This window comes from Rhinoderma darwinii, chromosome 2 (genome assembly GCF_050947455.1).
Source record: "Rhinoderma darwinii isolate aRhiDar2 chromosome 2, aRhiDar2.hap1, whole genome shotgun sequence".
Taxonomy (NCBI): Eukaryota; Metazoa; Chordata; class Amphibia; order Anura; family Rhinodermatidae; genus Rhinoderma; species Rhinoderma darwinii.
Genome location: NC_134688.1, coordinates 397,450,770 through 397,467,605, shown reverse-complemented (window position 1 = coordinate 397,467,605; position 16,836 = coordinate 397,450,770). Strand labels below are relative to the sequence as shown.

The following is a 16,836-nucleotide window of genomic DNA, read 5'->3' as shown; positions in this document are numbered from 1 at the left end:
ACATGAATATGGCAGTTGAATTTGGACCTTGCAACGTGACAATAACCCTAAACATACCAGTAAATCCTTACTTTTTCACATGACTATGGATGGACAGATAGACATAAAACAAACACAAAATGGGTCCTTATATGATCTCTAATGCTATGAAGCGTAGGGAATTGGTTTGCAATGGATGGGAAGATAGATGATAGATAGATAGATAGATAGATAGATAGATAGATAGATAGATAGATAGATAGATAGATAGATAGATAGATAGATAGATAGATAGATAGATAGATAGATAGATATAGATAGATAGATAGATAGATAGATAGATAGAGATAGATAGATAGATAGACATAATGAAATAAAATGATTTGTGGGTTTCATTATTTGACAATGCATCAATGTTACAGTTGCAGAAAACATATTTGGAAATACCAAATTTTCAGGATATATTTAATAATTGTATTCATTATCTTTGGTCCACATCCTACAACATGAATATGGCAAGAAAAATGTATATTTGTCGAGCATTTGTCACCGACAAAGCAAAATGCCTTTGAAGCGGAGATTAAGGATTATCGCTCATTAAGTTAGGTCATTCTGACTTTCAATAAGTGGAGATTCTCAGAGATAATCTAAGCAAACATCACAATAACACTGGTCTACTTTCCAAAGTAACCATCAGACCTGCTCTTGTAGTCAGACAAGATTCACACTGCTGCAGGCACACGGACATCTCTAGTTTACTCCCTTTTATTAGAAGTACATTAATACTGCACAAATGTATAAAAATATGGCAGAGTTGTCATCATAACAATACTTTCTTCTCTATATGCTTGTAGTTATAAAAATGACAGTCATTTAACATATAAACAAACTACACACACAAATGTTTGAGTGTGCAGATAATATATCTATATTTTATATATAATACTCTTAATGCAATATATAAATGTTATACTGTAAGTTTTCATATAAACTACTTTAGCTGTTGTACGGCTTCACAATGTTTTTAAACAGCTCAAAATAACTTGACATTGTAACAATGATATGCCTTCATGATAATAATCAAATAAATATTACAAAAAATATCAAATATGGAAGTGTTCTTTCCTTAAAAAATCTCTTACTGGATAAACCCACTTTTACAGCATTAGGTATTTAAAATATTGATTTTTTTTCCCTGGATAAGGCTATTTGTCTGTGACGTATAAATATATTGGCGCCATTCTCTTCATTGTGTACAACTGGGGAGATCTTGACAATATCTTTTTATTGCACATTCTAATGTCACAAGGAAACTGGTAGCAGGTAACCGGACAATCAGCAAAAGTATTAGTAGATGGGTTTGCGGCACAGTGTAACCTCACACAAGCATATTGCACATAATCAATATAACTATAGGTACTTGCTTGTACATCCTTTGAAACTCCATCACCAAATTAGCATTCACCCAGAACTCACTTCATGTATACACTGCCTTCTGTAAACGAGTCAACTAAAGAGCTGTCTCTTTTAAGTCATTTAAATTTGGCAATCTGGTTCTTTTTGTCCGGTTAAAAGGCATCCCGTTCTGGCCAGGCTTGGAGACCAGTTGGTCAGGGAAAGGAGCTCCCTCACTAGTTCCTCTATTCACCGGGGAGACATGCCACAGAGGTTCTGGTTGTCCTGGAATCTGCAGTCCAGACCGACTTTTTGGCTGTGGCTCTTGACGATGGGCAGAGCTGGAAGGCTGACTCATTGGGTGTATTCTGGTCTCTGTAAAGTTAGGTGTTTTAGGTGGCTGGTTTGGTAAAGGTTGAAATCTTGGATCTGGTGGTACGGAGTGATTTGAAGATGAAGATGGGTGCAGAAGTTTCCACAGAGACTTTAATGGTTGACTCTGGAAAAGTAAGTGGGTATAGGGGTACAAAAATGAACAAGAATGTAATAGAAAATAGCAAATTAAAAAAGACATGGAACTTGAGAAACAACTCTTACAATGTGCCTTCAAAAGAACAATCACAGTGTTAAGAATGTTTAAACATTTTTTGATGACTTGCAGGCCACCAGTGAGCATTGCATCGGAGCTGACCCTATTGACTGGATTTAAATAAGAAACCCTATCAATGACTACATCCTGACCCACTTTTTGCATAATGCTCCCCGCTTCAACACTGCTACTCAGTGTCTGGCCGGCAAGTACAGCATGAGAACCGTCGCTCGGCAAGCACCGTAAGCGGCCTTACCATTCAGATGCCATGGCACCCAGGCTTAAATCAATTCTGGCAGCTTATTTAGGCAGGCAAGGGTCTCCTGAGCCTTGCTGGAGCATCAGCTGCCCTTATCAGCACACCGTTCCAGCCTGTTGCATCTTTCCAGTCAGCCTGTGATTGACCCAGCTTGTTTTTTTTCAAATCTGCCTTCGGTGTTATCCCTTGGAGTTGTCATCTCCCATGTAGTCTCTTTGGTTTTGTACCCTGGCCCCGACGCCTGACAATGCCTCCATTATACCGTCTCGCTACCAATCGGTGACTACTTTGAGGATCGCAACCTGAGGATCCGACCGGTTAAGTCCAAACATCCCTGGCGAAGAAAGGGAGGATCCCTTAGAAACTGCACCTAAGTGAAGTCAGTGCAAGGCCAATTTCAGATCCAAGGTTCAGGTTTTCAAGATACAGTATGATTATATGACACCACTTGATAAGCAACAGTTAGACCCCATTCACACGGGTGTGAATCACATCCGTGTGCTGTGCGTGGTTTCAACGCACAGCACACGGACCCATTGATTTCAATGGGGCCATTCACACATGCGTGATTTGTCACGCAGCAAGAGTCCGCTGTGTGAAACTCACTGCATGTCCTATATTGGTGCGTTATCATGCACCTACGCGCCCATTGAAGTCAATAGGTGCGTGAAAACCACGCACCGCACACGGATGCACATGCGTGTGCGGTTTGTGATTAGCGCATCAATTCAGTTGAAAATAATAAAAAATAAAAAAAGATGTGCTCTGCGAGTGCGTGAATAACGCATGCCCTTCGCAAAACACACTGATGCATAATGCAACACACACAGACCCGATGCATGCGCGTTTTTCACGCGCGTGAATCGGATACACTTGTGTGAATGAGGCCTTAGGATGTGGTGGGTGATACTGAGATTGAGATTTGGATCCAGACAATGTCCCTATTATAGCACTGGACTGATAAAACACAGAGAAACTGGAACTTTAGTCACCAACTGTAATGTATAAAAAAAAAAAAACAGAGCTCCAAATCCTCTGCTTTTCTTCACATAATCATTGAGTTAAAGGGTCAATGTAATTTCATTAAACTTCGGTTATGTCATAGAGGCCGGTCAGCAGTGTATATTAGTGGCAGTCTGGTACGGAGAGACACATCAATTTCTTGAAAAAAGTTGCACAAGTGCTCAGCTGAGCGATATGCTGCTTTAACTTCTGTTGGCACTTTACAGCTGGTAGACAGTCTATTAGTCCACTTGCGATGAAAGCTGAAGAGTGTTGACAGGATGTTGGTGTTACTCTTACAGGTAACAGAGTAAGTCATATTCGCCTGTAGGGTTTTTAGAAAGGTTTTTTTTTTTTGGTGGCACTACACTGCGATCACCAGTACAGTATGCCCATCAAACACTAAGGTATCCTGTTTAACCCTTGTCTAAAACAAAATACCTACATGAGAGTGAATTTCTGCCATCTTGTCTGGACGCCACTCTTTGTGCCGGTTGCTTTTGTGACTGGATGAGTGGGCGCTTTTCTGTATGTTGAGATGATCTTGACCATCTGTATTAGGCATCTACGTCACAATAAAATACAGGGTTCAGATATGAACAGGAACAAATGCAAAAGCAGCAGCATTGTTTGTGGCGCTTTGGATCAGTTCTACATGAATAGATTTACTTATAGAATTCGAGAATTGCCATTTGATAAGATAATGGCGAATATGTCGGTTATGTTTTTTTTTCTACTAAATAAGCCTTTAGAGGGCCAAGGAGAATGAGAACCTGGCGTTTAGCCATTCAGGCCAAACATTACTTTTGGAATCAATACATTTTAGTGGTTCACTTAGTAGTTATTCTTCACAGGATTTCATCATGATTGAATCAATGGGGTCTCTAGATCCAAAGAAAGCCAGCAAATAACACTACGGCAGCGGTACAATGAGTTCCCGAAATGCCGAAACAAATTATCAAAAAGATTCCCCTTCAGGTAGATTTCAGCCCACAAACTGCTCAATCTTCTCCATACTGTCCTGTATTCGGCATGCAGATTTCACCCCTTCCCAAAGCATTTACATGCTGTTAGTTCTAAGCAGAGGAGTGATTAACAAAATAATTGTATACTGTTTTATGGGTAAAATTAAAACAATACATGATGAAAACAAGTGTAAAAAACTGAACTTGCATAGACTTGAATAGACTTGAATAGCTTTTGGAACATAACATATTTGCATGTGTATGTGTTCTGGCAAAGTTAAAAAATTGGGAAGTAGTTTATTTATTGAACACATTCTGCCTGGTCCCTTTTCATCTGAACCTATTTTATTATTTAATTATGTATATAATATATTTTTTTTACCATTGGTTGGTTTTGGATAAATGAGTTTGCGGTTTGCCAGATGAGGATTTACAGTGTATATACAGTTTGCATTGGAGGTGCATAGGCAAGTATGATAAGGAATTGCAATTCTCAATATAATCTCACTCACTGTTCCCTCTAAGCTGTGCACTCTGGAGATGATATAGTTAAAAATCTCACACCCTAAAGACAGAAAGAACTGTTGATTCACATGTGGCTTATTTTTACGCTACTGATTTGACTGCAGCGAATCAGCTGCAAAATCTGCATGTTTTAGGCCCCCTGCACACGGCCATAGCCGTAATCACGATGCGGGCCGTGCTTACTCTTTGTTTTCATAAATGTTATGACAAATGTATCCTTCTCCACATGCATTATATGTTTAATAAGTATGTACGACATATGCCCATGCTGCAATACAAAACATACAGTCCTATATTAAACAAAGCAATATCTGGGTATTGAGACACTTATAAAAAAACTATTGTACAACAAGTCCATAGTGATCATCGAGATGGTAAGGGTGCAACAACATTTTTAGGGAGTTACTGAAGAATATCTTAAAACTATAAAAGTGATATCTAATACTTTCCAATATCTCTGGTAAGGGGGCTTTAAGAGCATTAACTAAACGGGTGTGACCCTGTTAGAAATGTGGGTGGGGCTAGGGAAGCAAGAACCATAGATACTATAAAGGAAGACACTGCAGCTGCTTTGAGGTTCTTCAAGGCAGGTCCCCAGCTCAGATGAGCGCAGCTTCCTTCTCACTGCCCCTCTCTACTACAAAGGAGAGGAAAAGGAATAAACAAGTGCCGAACACCCTTTACTCCACTCCTATGTGATGGTGTAGAGTGCCAGGACGTGGGTATTATTTTCTACTATGTCTTGCTACAGTATCCCACTCTCCTATCTATACTTTTGTTGGGTAGATGAGGGAACGAACTTATTTTTTTTTATTGGTTGGTATTTTTAACACCTTGAAAATGATAGAATCATCTGCACATTTGGGGACACTTTTAGAATGTTTCTTAATTTGGAAAGTACAATATCCAATAAACATCAAATAGTAAATCTATTGCAAGGAATGAACAGATGTAATCTTTTTGTACTGCAGCATGTTAATATTTCAGGGATGTCATGTAGAATACATTGTAATGAGCTTGGTGGCGGGGTAGCAGAGTAAGCTGCCAGTTGTGTCTATGCCATGAAGATGGGCATCGTTTTTTTGTTAATTAGTACATCTTGCTCCATCTGGTTCTGTAAAGGTTCTATCAAAGTCTGGTAAGATCAGGAAGTTGAAAACAGAAAGAAACCCTCTTGACAGCCCAAATCCATGCGGTTTTATGTGATGGGAGAGGTATTAATGTTTTATTGCCAGCGCATTTAAAGAAAATAATACCATCGGTAGATTGACTACAGGCAGCTTTTTCAAAGAAGAGCTATGCTTTAAATTGTTCTTTGAACTAAAAAGTGGGAAGAGGCTTTTCTTGATGTTCGGTTTTTCAGGATCTGTGGATTCTGTCTGCAATATAAGATACAAATACACTAATTCCATAGATGCAGCATTAGAAGAGATGCTTAGTTTTTACCAGGTGATGATGACCTCTATTGCATTTCATGAGTTCAAGGTTAAACAAGAAGTCCACTCAAGAAATATTTGCAATTTGAAGCCTTTACGAAACACAAAAGATTAGCTCAACCTAAATTTCAATTTTTGCGGTAAAGGAATACGTTTCTTAGTGTAATATCACCATTTCTAAGAGGTATTTTCCTCTAGAATCATTGCTTCCAGGGGAAGCTCAGTCATGTGCATGAGACCTTATCATGCATTCTGAATTTAAAAAAAAAAAAAAAAAAAAAAAGACCACCATTGGTCAAAGTCAACCTAATAAATAAAAAAAAAAAACAGATCAGTATTAAAATGGATTTAAGCTGATTACAACAACATAATAAGCCAGACAAATGAATGAATTTAATAAAGAACAAACACACAAAAAAAGTTTGTCAAATGCTTAGTTAAACTTTAAGAAACCTGTTGAGGGAGGATTTACACTACGTTCACAATGAATATTAATATTTTTTTAGAGGAATGGAACCTAAATGACAAAATCATCATAACAGAAATAACCCTTTTACTAACCTTGCTGCACTATGGTCATAATGGGGATAATTATTCATTAAGGCCTCATGCACATGGCCGTCTTTTCGCTCTGTATAACCTGTGAAGAGTATGGAGCAAAATAGGGCACCCATAGACTTCTAGGGGCTTTACGGTACCTCAGTATCCCTCTAATTTCCAGGCATACTGAGGATACATAGTTACATTGTTAGTAGGGTTGAAAAAAGACACATGTCCATCAAGGTTAATAAAGTTTTTATTTTATTGGATTATGTACGAATCCGACAGGAAAAAAATGTGGCATACTACATCTAATGACTTATTTCTGAGGTATTGTCCTCTAGAAGCTTTGCTCCTAGGGTACAATATGTCCATCATACAGTGCGCAATGGGCACCATTTGGTGGCACACCGTATGCCATGTGCATGAGGCCTAATACTGCAAGTTTCACTCACACTTGACTCACTCTAGGCTTTAGTAAGGTTACATCCCCACAGCTAGTTTTAGTCACAAACAGTTCTTTATATAGAAAGAAAACATTTATAATACAATATCAACTCACAGCTTGGGACTTCTTCTTTTTCTTTTTTATGACTCGGAAAAAACTTTGCTTTTCCTTGTCTTTAATTTGTTCTGAATGGCTTTTTTCTGTTGCTTTCCTATAGAAAAAAAAATATTAAACTATAACAAAAGTCAACTTTATTTTCTTACCATATATCTGTCCTGTCAGTTACAAAATCATGGAAGCTTGTGCAGTTATAGTTCAGTTACTTGGTCTTATTCACATTGGGTCCATCACTGAGAGATTTGACTGTCATTGCCCCATTTTCTGCTGAATTCAGGAATCATCTTGTTCCATTCTTTATCCTCTTAGTCTAACCTGTGTAGAAGAACATATTCCTTGTGCAGCATTTATAGATTTTACTCCCAGTCTAGATTTGTTTTCAGGCACTGATTTTTCTAATAAGACAGATTCTGCATATTCCATGAGAGTGGCAGGGAGCCGGACAGTGTCAAATCTAATCTATGTCACTCCACATTTAGAATTGGCCTGTATGCCTTTCTCCTTACTCTCTTTCTCCCCTATCCAATCTTCTAACCCCAGTTCAAGGCTATCTACATTTTTAACATCATTTTTTTTTAAATCAAATTTTACATCAGTATGATAGGTGCAACGTCCTAAATACATTTTATTAAAAATTACTTTTACTTTTTGAGATACAGCTGCTTTGTGTTCTGTAAACAGAGCAGCTGTATCTTGCACTGAATCCTGTATCCATCAGGTCCACGGGACCGACGGGTTGAGTGTCAGTGGGTTTTGCGTGTCTCTAACACGCAAGCTGCTATCAATCTTCATGACTTAGATGTGATCGATTACAGGTGGATCCTGCGTGATACAGCTGCTCTGTATACAGGATACAAAGCAGCTGTATCTCGAAGAGTAAAAATTATTTTTAATCAAATGCAGTTAGGAAGTTGCACCAATCACACTGATACACACACACATATACATATATATGCATACACACACATGTCAAGAGGTGTACATAGCCTTTAAATCTCTAGTGGAAGACACTACAATGCAGTACTAATAAGTGAACAGAATTGTGCTAGGCCCCACACATGTATCCACTTGTGCCAAAATAGGCAGTACAGTACCAATTTTCTACAGTCCTTAAAGGAACACTGGAAAAATGCACACTAAGGCAAATTTAGGCCCCATGCACATGGTCGTGCCCGTAATCACAGCACGCGATTGCGGGCACAGCCGGCCACCCGCATTTTCGGGCCGTGCTCCCATAAAGAGTATGGGAGAACTGCCCGTAAAATAGGACATGCTCTATAATTCCCGGCACGGACACCCATCCGTAGCGCTACAGAAAGGTGTCTGCGGCCCATAGAACCGAATGGGTCCATAAAACCCATTTACGATTTATGGTCGTGTGCATGGGGCCTTACTACTGTGTATTAAAAATATATATTACATAAAAACTTGATTTAAAGAGGCTCTGTCACCAGATTATAAGTGCCCTATCTCCAACATAATGTGATTGGCGCTGCAATGTAGATAACAGCAGTGATTTTTATTTTGAAAAACGATCATTTTTGAGCAAGTTATGCACAATTTTAGATTTATGCTAATTAGTTTATTAATAGACAACTGGGCGTTTTTAATTTTTACCAACTGGGCGCTGTAAAGAAAAGTGTATGACACTGACCAATCAGTGACCAATCAGCGTCATACACTTCTCATTGTTCCAGCCCAGCTTCTTTCACTGCACAATCACACTGTGCTGTGGATCATGCTGGGCTGGAACAATGAGAAGTGTATGACACTGATTAGTCACTGATTGGTCAGTGTCATACACTCCTCTGGACAACGCCCAGTTGGTAAAAAGTAAAAACACGCCCAGTTGTCTATTAAGAAACTAATTAGAATAAATCTAAAATTGTGCATAACTTGCTAAAAAATGATCGTTTTTCAAAATAAAAACCATTGTATTTACCTACATTACAGCCCCGATCACATTATGTAGGAGATAGGGCTCTTATAATCTGGTGACAGAGCCTCTTTAAACAATAGGTCATTTTTCGATTACACATTCCCTTTAAGCTGTTTAACAACATGACTGACTTATTTCAGGAATATACTAGAGTTTCAGAAATGATAGCATGCGCAATTATTCACAGCATTAACTCAGCAGCTATAGCAGGAATCCCAAGAGTAATGACTGCTAAGAGTCGCAACCAATGACCTCATTTTGAAGTTTCCCTTCCTATCACAGGAAAACACACTTATTATCTGAGCTCCACTTGTTTCAATTCATCAGGCAAGTGCGCTGTGCATAGCAAAGCTGCAATAAATAATAAAGCAGAGAGCAGATGTAGGTAGCGCACCTTTTTGTCCAACTCTACAGGGAGCTGCTATTATGACTTGTGATTTAATAACGTGGATGATATTGATGCTAACAGTGAGGACATGATCACATTTTCTAACACTGCTCCTTTCCAATTATTTTTTATTTTTAGGACACTCTGAACTCAGAATATCATTTCAAAGCATATCTGTGGAAATATGGAATTTAATGACATAAATGTGCTACAGTTATCAATTTGGATAATGACTATGTTACTATGCCCATTTACTAATAATAAATCATGTGTCATTTATCTCCAACCATAAGTGTTATCAGATCATCAGAACCACCGTAGATCAGAAAAAAAATGTACAATTATTTACATTTATGACATTGTCTAGCTCTAGAATACTTTAGAAAATGACAGATGGTTTTTATATATAACTAACATTTAGACAAGTACATTTTTGTCTAAATTTTATGATGAGAAGGGCAAGAGTGCACATAGAAACCATAGTCCAATAGCAAAAGATTAAACCCCACTTACAACTGAGATCTCCAACAGATTTACTAAGTGTTTAATAATGTCAGTGTTCACCATATATCTAAATAAGGAGACTGTCTTTCTGGCTTGATAAATTATATAATTCAGGCAGCATGCAGCTACCACTAGGGGGGGCTAACTGCATCTTTTGGGAGCGGTTTAAATCTGAATGCAGTGAGCTCCTTTTAGTGGCCGTGCTCTATGGTAGGTATAACTCTGGAGAAGGGATCATATTAATAATTCTAACATTACACAAGTTCTTCAGCTGCTTCTTTTTAATATGGCAGGAAACATAAAAAATGTGTGCAAAACTAAATATGTAATACAAAACATGTACAGTTGCAGCAGGGCTCATCATGAGATGTATGGTTTTTCCATAGGACGGCAAGTTTTGTGCACAGAAATCATAGAGCCCCATAGAAAATTTTAGAATGCCCCCCCCCCCACTGAGAGCTCCAACAAATGAAAAACCTTTTTGTTACAGTTAATATCGGATAATGTGGGGTAAAAACAATGTCAGGTTCAACTAATAAGAAAAGTGCCAAAGATTGTTAAAAGGTTTTCTATGCTTGTACAAAAGTTTGTACTGTGACCCCTCCCCCTCCCCCCCCTATCAAAATTTCTGACATGTCACCATGATATGACATGTCAGAAGTTGTGGCAAACAATAGTGACACTTTGGGGGGGAAGTCCAGACATGAATCCATGACAAATCTAGAGAGAATCCGTGGCAAAATCTGCATGTGTTATATGTGAATTTTGTTAAAGATATTGCTGCAGATTTGATACGGATTTCAAATTGTGGGAAATTCCGCAACAAAATAGGCATACTGCATATTTGAGAGTCCACAGCATGCCCTGATTTCCACGCAAACTTTTTCCGCTACATGTGAATGAGGGTTTAAAAAACAAATCCACAAGGATTGTACTGTAAACTGTGGCAGATTTTTCGCTGCAAACCTGAGACATCTTAACCTACCCTAAGAAATTAAGCCTAGCCCACGAGTTGGATAAAGTGTTCCTAATGGTCTCATTGATAGGGTGCTTAAACAAAATATTTTTCAATATACACTACCGTTCAAAAGTTTAGGGTCACTTAGAAATTTCCTTATTTTTGAAAGAAAAGCACAGTTTTTTTTCAATGAAGATAATATTAAATTAATCAGAAATACACTCTATACATTGTTAATGTGCTAAATGACTTTTCTAGCTGCAAACGTCAGGTTTTTAATGCAATATCTACATAGGTGTATAGAGGTCCATTTCCAGCAACCATCACTCCAGTGTTCTAATGGTACATTGTGTTTGCTAACGGTGTTAGAAGGCTAATGGATGATTAGAAAACACTTGAAAACCCTTGTGCAATTATGTTAGCACCGCTGTAAACAGTTTTGCTGTTTAGAGGAGCTATAAAACTGACCTTCCTTTGAGCTAGTTGAGAATCTGGAGCATTACATTTGTGGGTTCGATTAAACTCTCAAAATGGCTAGAAAAAGAGAGCTTTCATGTGAAACTCGACAGTCTATTCTTGTTCTTAGAAATGAAGGCTATTCCATGCGAGAAATTGCCAAGAAACTGAAGATTTCCTACAACGGTGTGTACTACTCCCTTCAGAGGACAGCACAAACAGGCTCTAACCAGAGTAGAAAGAGAAGTGGGAGGCCCCGCTGCACAACTGAGCAACAAGACAAGTACATTAGAGTCTCTAGTTTGAGAAATAGACGCCTCACAGGTCCTCAACTGGCAGCTTCATTAAATAGTACCCGTAAAACGCCAGTGTCAACGTCTACAGTGAAGAAGCGACTCCGGGATGCTGGCCTTCAGGGCAGAGTGGCAAAGAAAAAGCCATATCTGAGACTGGCTAATAAAAGGAAAAGATTAATATGGGCAAAAGCACACAGACATGGGACAGATGAAGATTGGAAAAAAGTGTTATACACAGACGAATCGGAGTTTGAGGTGTTTGGATCACACAGAAGAACATTTGTGAGACGCAGAACAACTGAAAAGATGCTGGAAGAGTGCCTGACGCCATCTGTCAAACATGGTGGAGGTAATGTGATGGTCCGGGGTTGCTTTGGTGCTGGTAAAGTGGGAGATTTGTACAAGGTAAAAGGGATTTTGAATAAGGAAGGCTATCACTCCATTTTGCAACGCCATGCCATACCCTGTGGACAGCGCTTGATTGGAGCCAATTTCATCCTACAACAGGACAATGACCCAAAGCACACCCCCAAATTATGCAAGAACTATTTAGGGAAGAAGCAGGCAGCAGGTATTCTATCTGTAATGGAGTGGCCAGCACAGTCACCAGATCTCAACCCCATAGAGCTGTTGTGGGAGCAGCTTGACCGTATGGTACGCAAGAAGTGCCCATCAAGCCAATCCAACTTGTGGGAAGGGCTTCTGGAAGCATGGGGTGAAATTTCTCCCGATTACCTCAGCAAATTAACAGCTAGAATGCCAAAGGTCTACAATGCTGTAATTGCTCCAAATGGAGCATTCTTTGACGAAAGCAAAGTTTGAAGGAGAAAATTATTATTTCAAATAAAAATCATTATTTCTAACCTTGTCAATGTCTTGACTATATTTTCTAGTCATTTTGCAACTCATTTGATAAATATAAGAGTGAGTTTTCATGGAAAATACAAAATTGTCTGGGTGACCCCAAACTTTTGAACGGTAGTGTATTTATTTCAGAAAACTGGCATAAATCCATTGATAAATCTCCCTCAGTGAGCGCCAAATTCCCTGCTTCCCTTTATACAGTACATCAGGGATCGGCAACCCTTTGAATCCTTACGGGTCCCCAAAGCTCGCGGGGCAAGCGCCAGTTTCAACTTTATACGCATCCAAAGGACCTGGATAAAGTAAAAAATTGTGGCAGAGCTCTGAACCACTCAGGCTACGACCGCATCCAATCTGAGCAGTGGAGGAGCCATAGGTGCACAAGGATGCAAAAGTGCCGCAGAATCGTCTTTCCTGACTTACTGAGTGAGAAGCACAACATCCTACTCTGTGTCTGAGCTATGTATTGGTTAGTATGTGGGATGAGGATGTTCCATGGTGAAGGTAAAACACTGCACCACAGCAAATGCCTCCACGGCAAATAACAAGATGGTTTTGAAATCAGAGCTTGAGGTGTAGAAGCCGCAAGAGCTGGTCAGGAAACAGGAGAAGGAGAATGAGCAGGGTTAGGAAAGGTGCTTTAGGGAAACTATTACTTTTAGTTGCACTATGAGGAACACATGGCGGAGCTATTAATGTTGTGGGCATTATGGGGATCTCTGCTTTGACACAAGAATTTTGGTGGCACTCTGGTTGGCACAAATATGTTGAGGGACACTCTGTGGCCACTTTCTGTTGGAGGTACTGTGTGGCACGATTACTGTCAGGCGGCACTATTTGCTTGGCAGGGTTATTGTTGGGGGGGACAAATACCATTATGGCACTGTGTGTGGCACTAATTACTGACAGGAAAACTATCTATACTCAATTATTTTCTGGGGTGCTATTTGTGGTAGTAATTACGGTCAGAAGCACTGCCTGTTCACAATTTTTTTTGGGGAAGCACTATGTGTGTGGCACATTTATTTTTGGGGCACTGTCTAAATGGCAATATTATATTTGTGGTGACTATAGCTATGCCACTATTATTTCTGCAGTACTGCATTTGGGGACACTAGGCAGCATGGCAAGCACAGTATTAGGGAAGCAGCAGGATGACACCGTTAGAGCACCGGTGTGGAGCGTTTGTGTTGAGAAGGTGGGGAGGATGATAGAAAAGTGAGGAACCAAAGATGTCTCTGCAAAGACAAGTCACGGCTGGAAGATGCGTTCATGGCGATCTGGGACGAATGGAAAAGATAAGGAAAGAGATTGTCTACAACAGAGAAAACATCACCTGTGAGTAACTGGTTGTTATTGTTGTGTTTTCTCCGTTACTGCATCTGATCAGTGCTGTTTTCTCCTGTTTGTTCTGTAGCTCTGAATCAGCGGCGGCCACTTACAGCAAATGGCCCCTGTTTAAGAACAGTATACGAGCCCCTTGCTCTCCAACAGTAATTGTGAGCTATGAATTTCAATAGCTTAGTCCCTTACATGTAATCTAGTAGACAGTAAGAAGCTGCTTTTAAGATTGCAGTGGACCCCATTACCTACTGGGACCCTGTGCAATATCTATCCAGGGATTGTGCCCCCATGGTCCTGTCACAACCAAGTACCGAGTAGATCTCAAAACCCTCCCAAGTTACAACTGTAGATCTCCACGTTCGCAAGATTACCTACTCCTGCAGTAAATGATAAAATCAGGGACTGCCTGCATCGTCTCCTAGGGGGAGCTCAGTGCATATGGATTTATACAGCTACTATTGAACGCAATGGAAGCTGCAAATATCTCTATGCAGTGAGCTTCCCCTAGTGGTGGTAGCAGGCAAACGCTGAGACGCAGTTCATGCCCAGGCCCTCTTCTACCTCAAGCCCCCTAGGAGTCACGTGTTCTGCCTCCATGGAAGGTATGCCACTGGAACCTACTGCATTAACTTTATTTAGAGAGTAATCATGATGTGCCTAAAATGCAGCCTCAAAAAGTTACGTTAAATGAGAAATTCAGCTCTGGTACTTCTGTACATAGATACGCTATGAAGATTTTTAAAAAAAGGAAAAAAAAAACTTAAATCCCTTACTTAAAAATCCTTTCTTTGAGCCTAATGGAGTAGCAATCGGGATTTCAGCAGCTGCAACTACACAGTTTGAGAAGACTAGTAGATAACAAATTGCTGAAAAACTGGACTGGCGATCATGTAATGCTTTCTTTCCCCAGTGGGGGTGCTGCAGGGAAATTTAATACTTGCTGCCAGGTTCCCCTGCAGATTACAGCAGTTCAATGGGGGACAGCAGTGGGATAACCTGTGACCAGCTTTTTTTTGCTCGGATCCTTTAAACAGAAATGGATTTTAAAATCTCGATACATTTTTAGACAAAACAAAGAATTACATGTGGGAGTTATGGATACAACAGAATAACAAAATGGGCAAAGCGTCCCTGCAAATTATATTTAATTGTTGGCATCTATTGTTTCTGTGTACCTGCAGTGAAGACAAAGATGGAAAAATACACCCATTATTACCAGTGCATAAGGAATTTATATCTAACCCAACAGCCAAAGAATGTTAATGTGGAATAGAAGTATAAAGGAACATGGAAGCGTGTGCAATAGATTTCCAGCGAGTCACTCCATTCTAAACAGGATGCTCTGGTTCATCAGTTATCGGAGGACTACAAAGCAAAACTTTTAACAGATTCAAAACCCAAAGGTTGAAACAATGGGTTAAACATCTAACATTTGAAATGTCCAATCAGACTATGATAAAAGAACATTACATTTTCAGCACTATTGCTTAAGACCGTTAAAGCAGCGCATCATTGGTACACACAGATGGTGCTCTACACAGTTGATGGGTTTTTTGTTGGGCAGAAATGCTTTGGCATCAATACTTCAGTGGTGGCACCCAACATTACTAGCGAGAGACATAACTTTTTATTTTTCCATTGATATAGCTGCAGGAGGATGTTTTTTGTAAAACGAGTTTTATCTTTCATTATTACCATTATGAAGCTATGGGGGGAGGGAGTGTGTAATACCCAATACTGTTTTTTTTTTTGCAGGGTTGTTTTTTTACGCTGTTCACCATGCGGTATAAAGAAAGTGTTAAAGGGGTTGTCCGGTTTTGGTGGCACTCTGGTTGGCACAAATATGTTGAGGGACACTCTGTGGCCACTTTCTGTTGGAGGTACTGTGTGGCACGATTACTGTCAGGCGGCACTATTTGCTTGGCAGGGTTATTGTTGGGGGGGACAAATACCATTATGGCACTGTGTGTGGCACTAATTACTGACAGGAAAACTATCTATACTCAATTATTTTCTGGGGTGCTATTTGTGGTAGTAATTACGGTCAGAAGCACTGCCTGTTCACAATTTTTTTTGGGGAAGCACTATGTGTGTGGCACATTTATTTTTGGGGCACTGTCTAAATGGCAATATTATATTTGTGGTGACTATAGCTATGCCACTATTATTTCTGCAGTACTGCATTTGGGGACACTAGGCAGCATGGCAAGCACAGTATTAGGGAAGCAGCAGGATGACACCGTTAGAGCACCGGGGTGGAGCGTTTGTGTTGAGAAGGTGGGGAGGATGATAGAAAAGTGAGGAACCAAAGATGTCTCTGCAAAGACAAGTCACGGCTGGAAGATGCGTTCATGGCGATCTGGGACGAATGGAAAAGATAAGGAAAGAGATTGTCTACAACAGAGAAAACATCACCTGTGAGTAACTGGTTGTTATTGTTGTGTTTTCTCCGTTACTGCATCTGATCAGTGCTGTTTTCTCCTGTTTGTTCTGTAGCTCTGAATCAGCGGCGGCCACTTACAGCAAATGGCCCCTGTTTAAGAACAGTATACGAGCCCCTTGCTCTCCAACAGTAATTGTGAGCTATGAATTTCAATAGCTTAGTCCCTTACATGTAATCTAGTAGACAGTAAGAAGCTGCTTTTAAGATTGCAGTGGACCCCATTACCTACTGGGACCCTGTGCAGATGCACAGGTTGCACATTTGTCCGCCCCTGCTCTGATTGAAATTTAAAAAGTAATATCTATCCAGGGATTGTGCCCCCATGGTCCTGTCACAACCAAGTACCGAGTAGATCTCAAAACCCTCCCAAGTTACAACTGTAGATCTCC

General features: G+C 39.8%; 1 protein-coding gene across 4 annotated transcripts in view; it reads right to left on the bottom strand.

The window, feature by feature from the left end:
- Positions 1 to 1,247: 1,247 nt before the first annotated feature.
- The window catches only part of CDKL5 (cyclin dependent kinase like 5), a 269,903-nt gene continuing 254,314 nt past the window's right edge, over positions 1,248 to 16,836 (bottom strand). For 3 of the 4 annotated variants that reach the window (XM_075854016.1, XM_075854017.1, XM_075854018.1), the window contains 4 exons: positions 7,253 to 7,349; positions 5,971 to 6,093; positions 3,670 to 3,789; positions 1,248 to 1,873 (listed from right to left, as the gene is read on the bottom strand). In XM_075854016.1, the coding sequence (XP_075710131.1) occupies positions 1,490 to 1,873; positions 3,670 to 3,789; positions 5,971 to 6,093; positions 7,253 to 7,349 (724 nt within the window). In that variant the 3' untranslated portion in view covers positions 1,248 to 1,489. The remainder of the gene's footprint in view (positions 1,874 to 3,669; positions 3,790 to 5,970; positions 6,094 to 7,252; positions 7,350 to 16,836) is intronic. The other variant, XM_075854020.1, reaches the window with a different exon arrangement.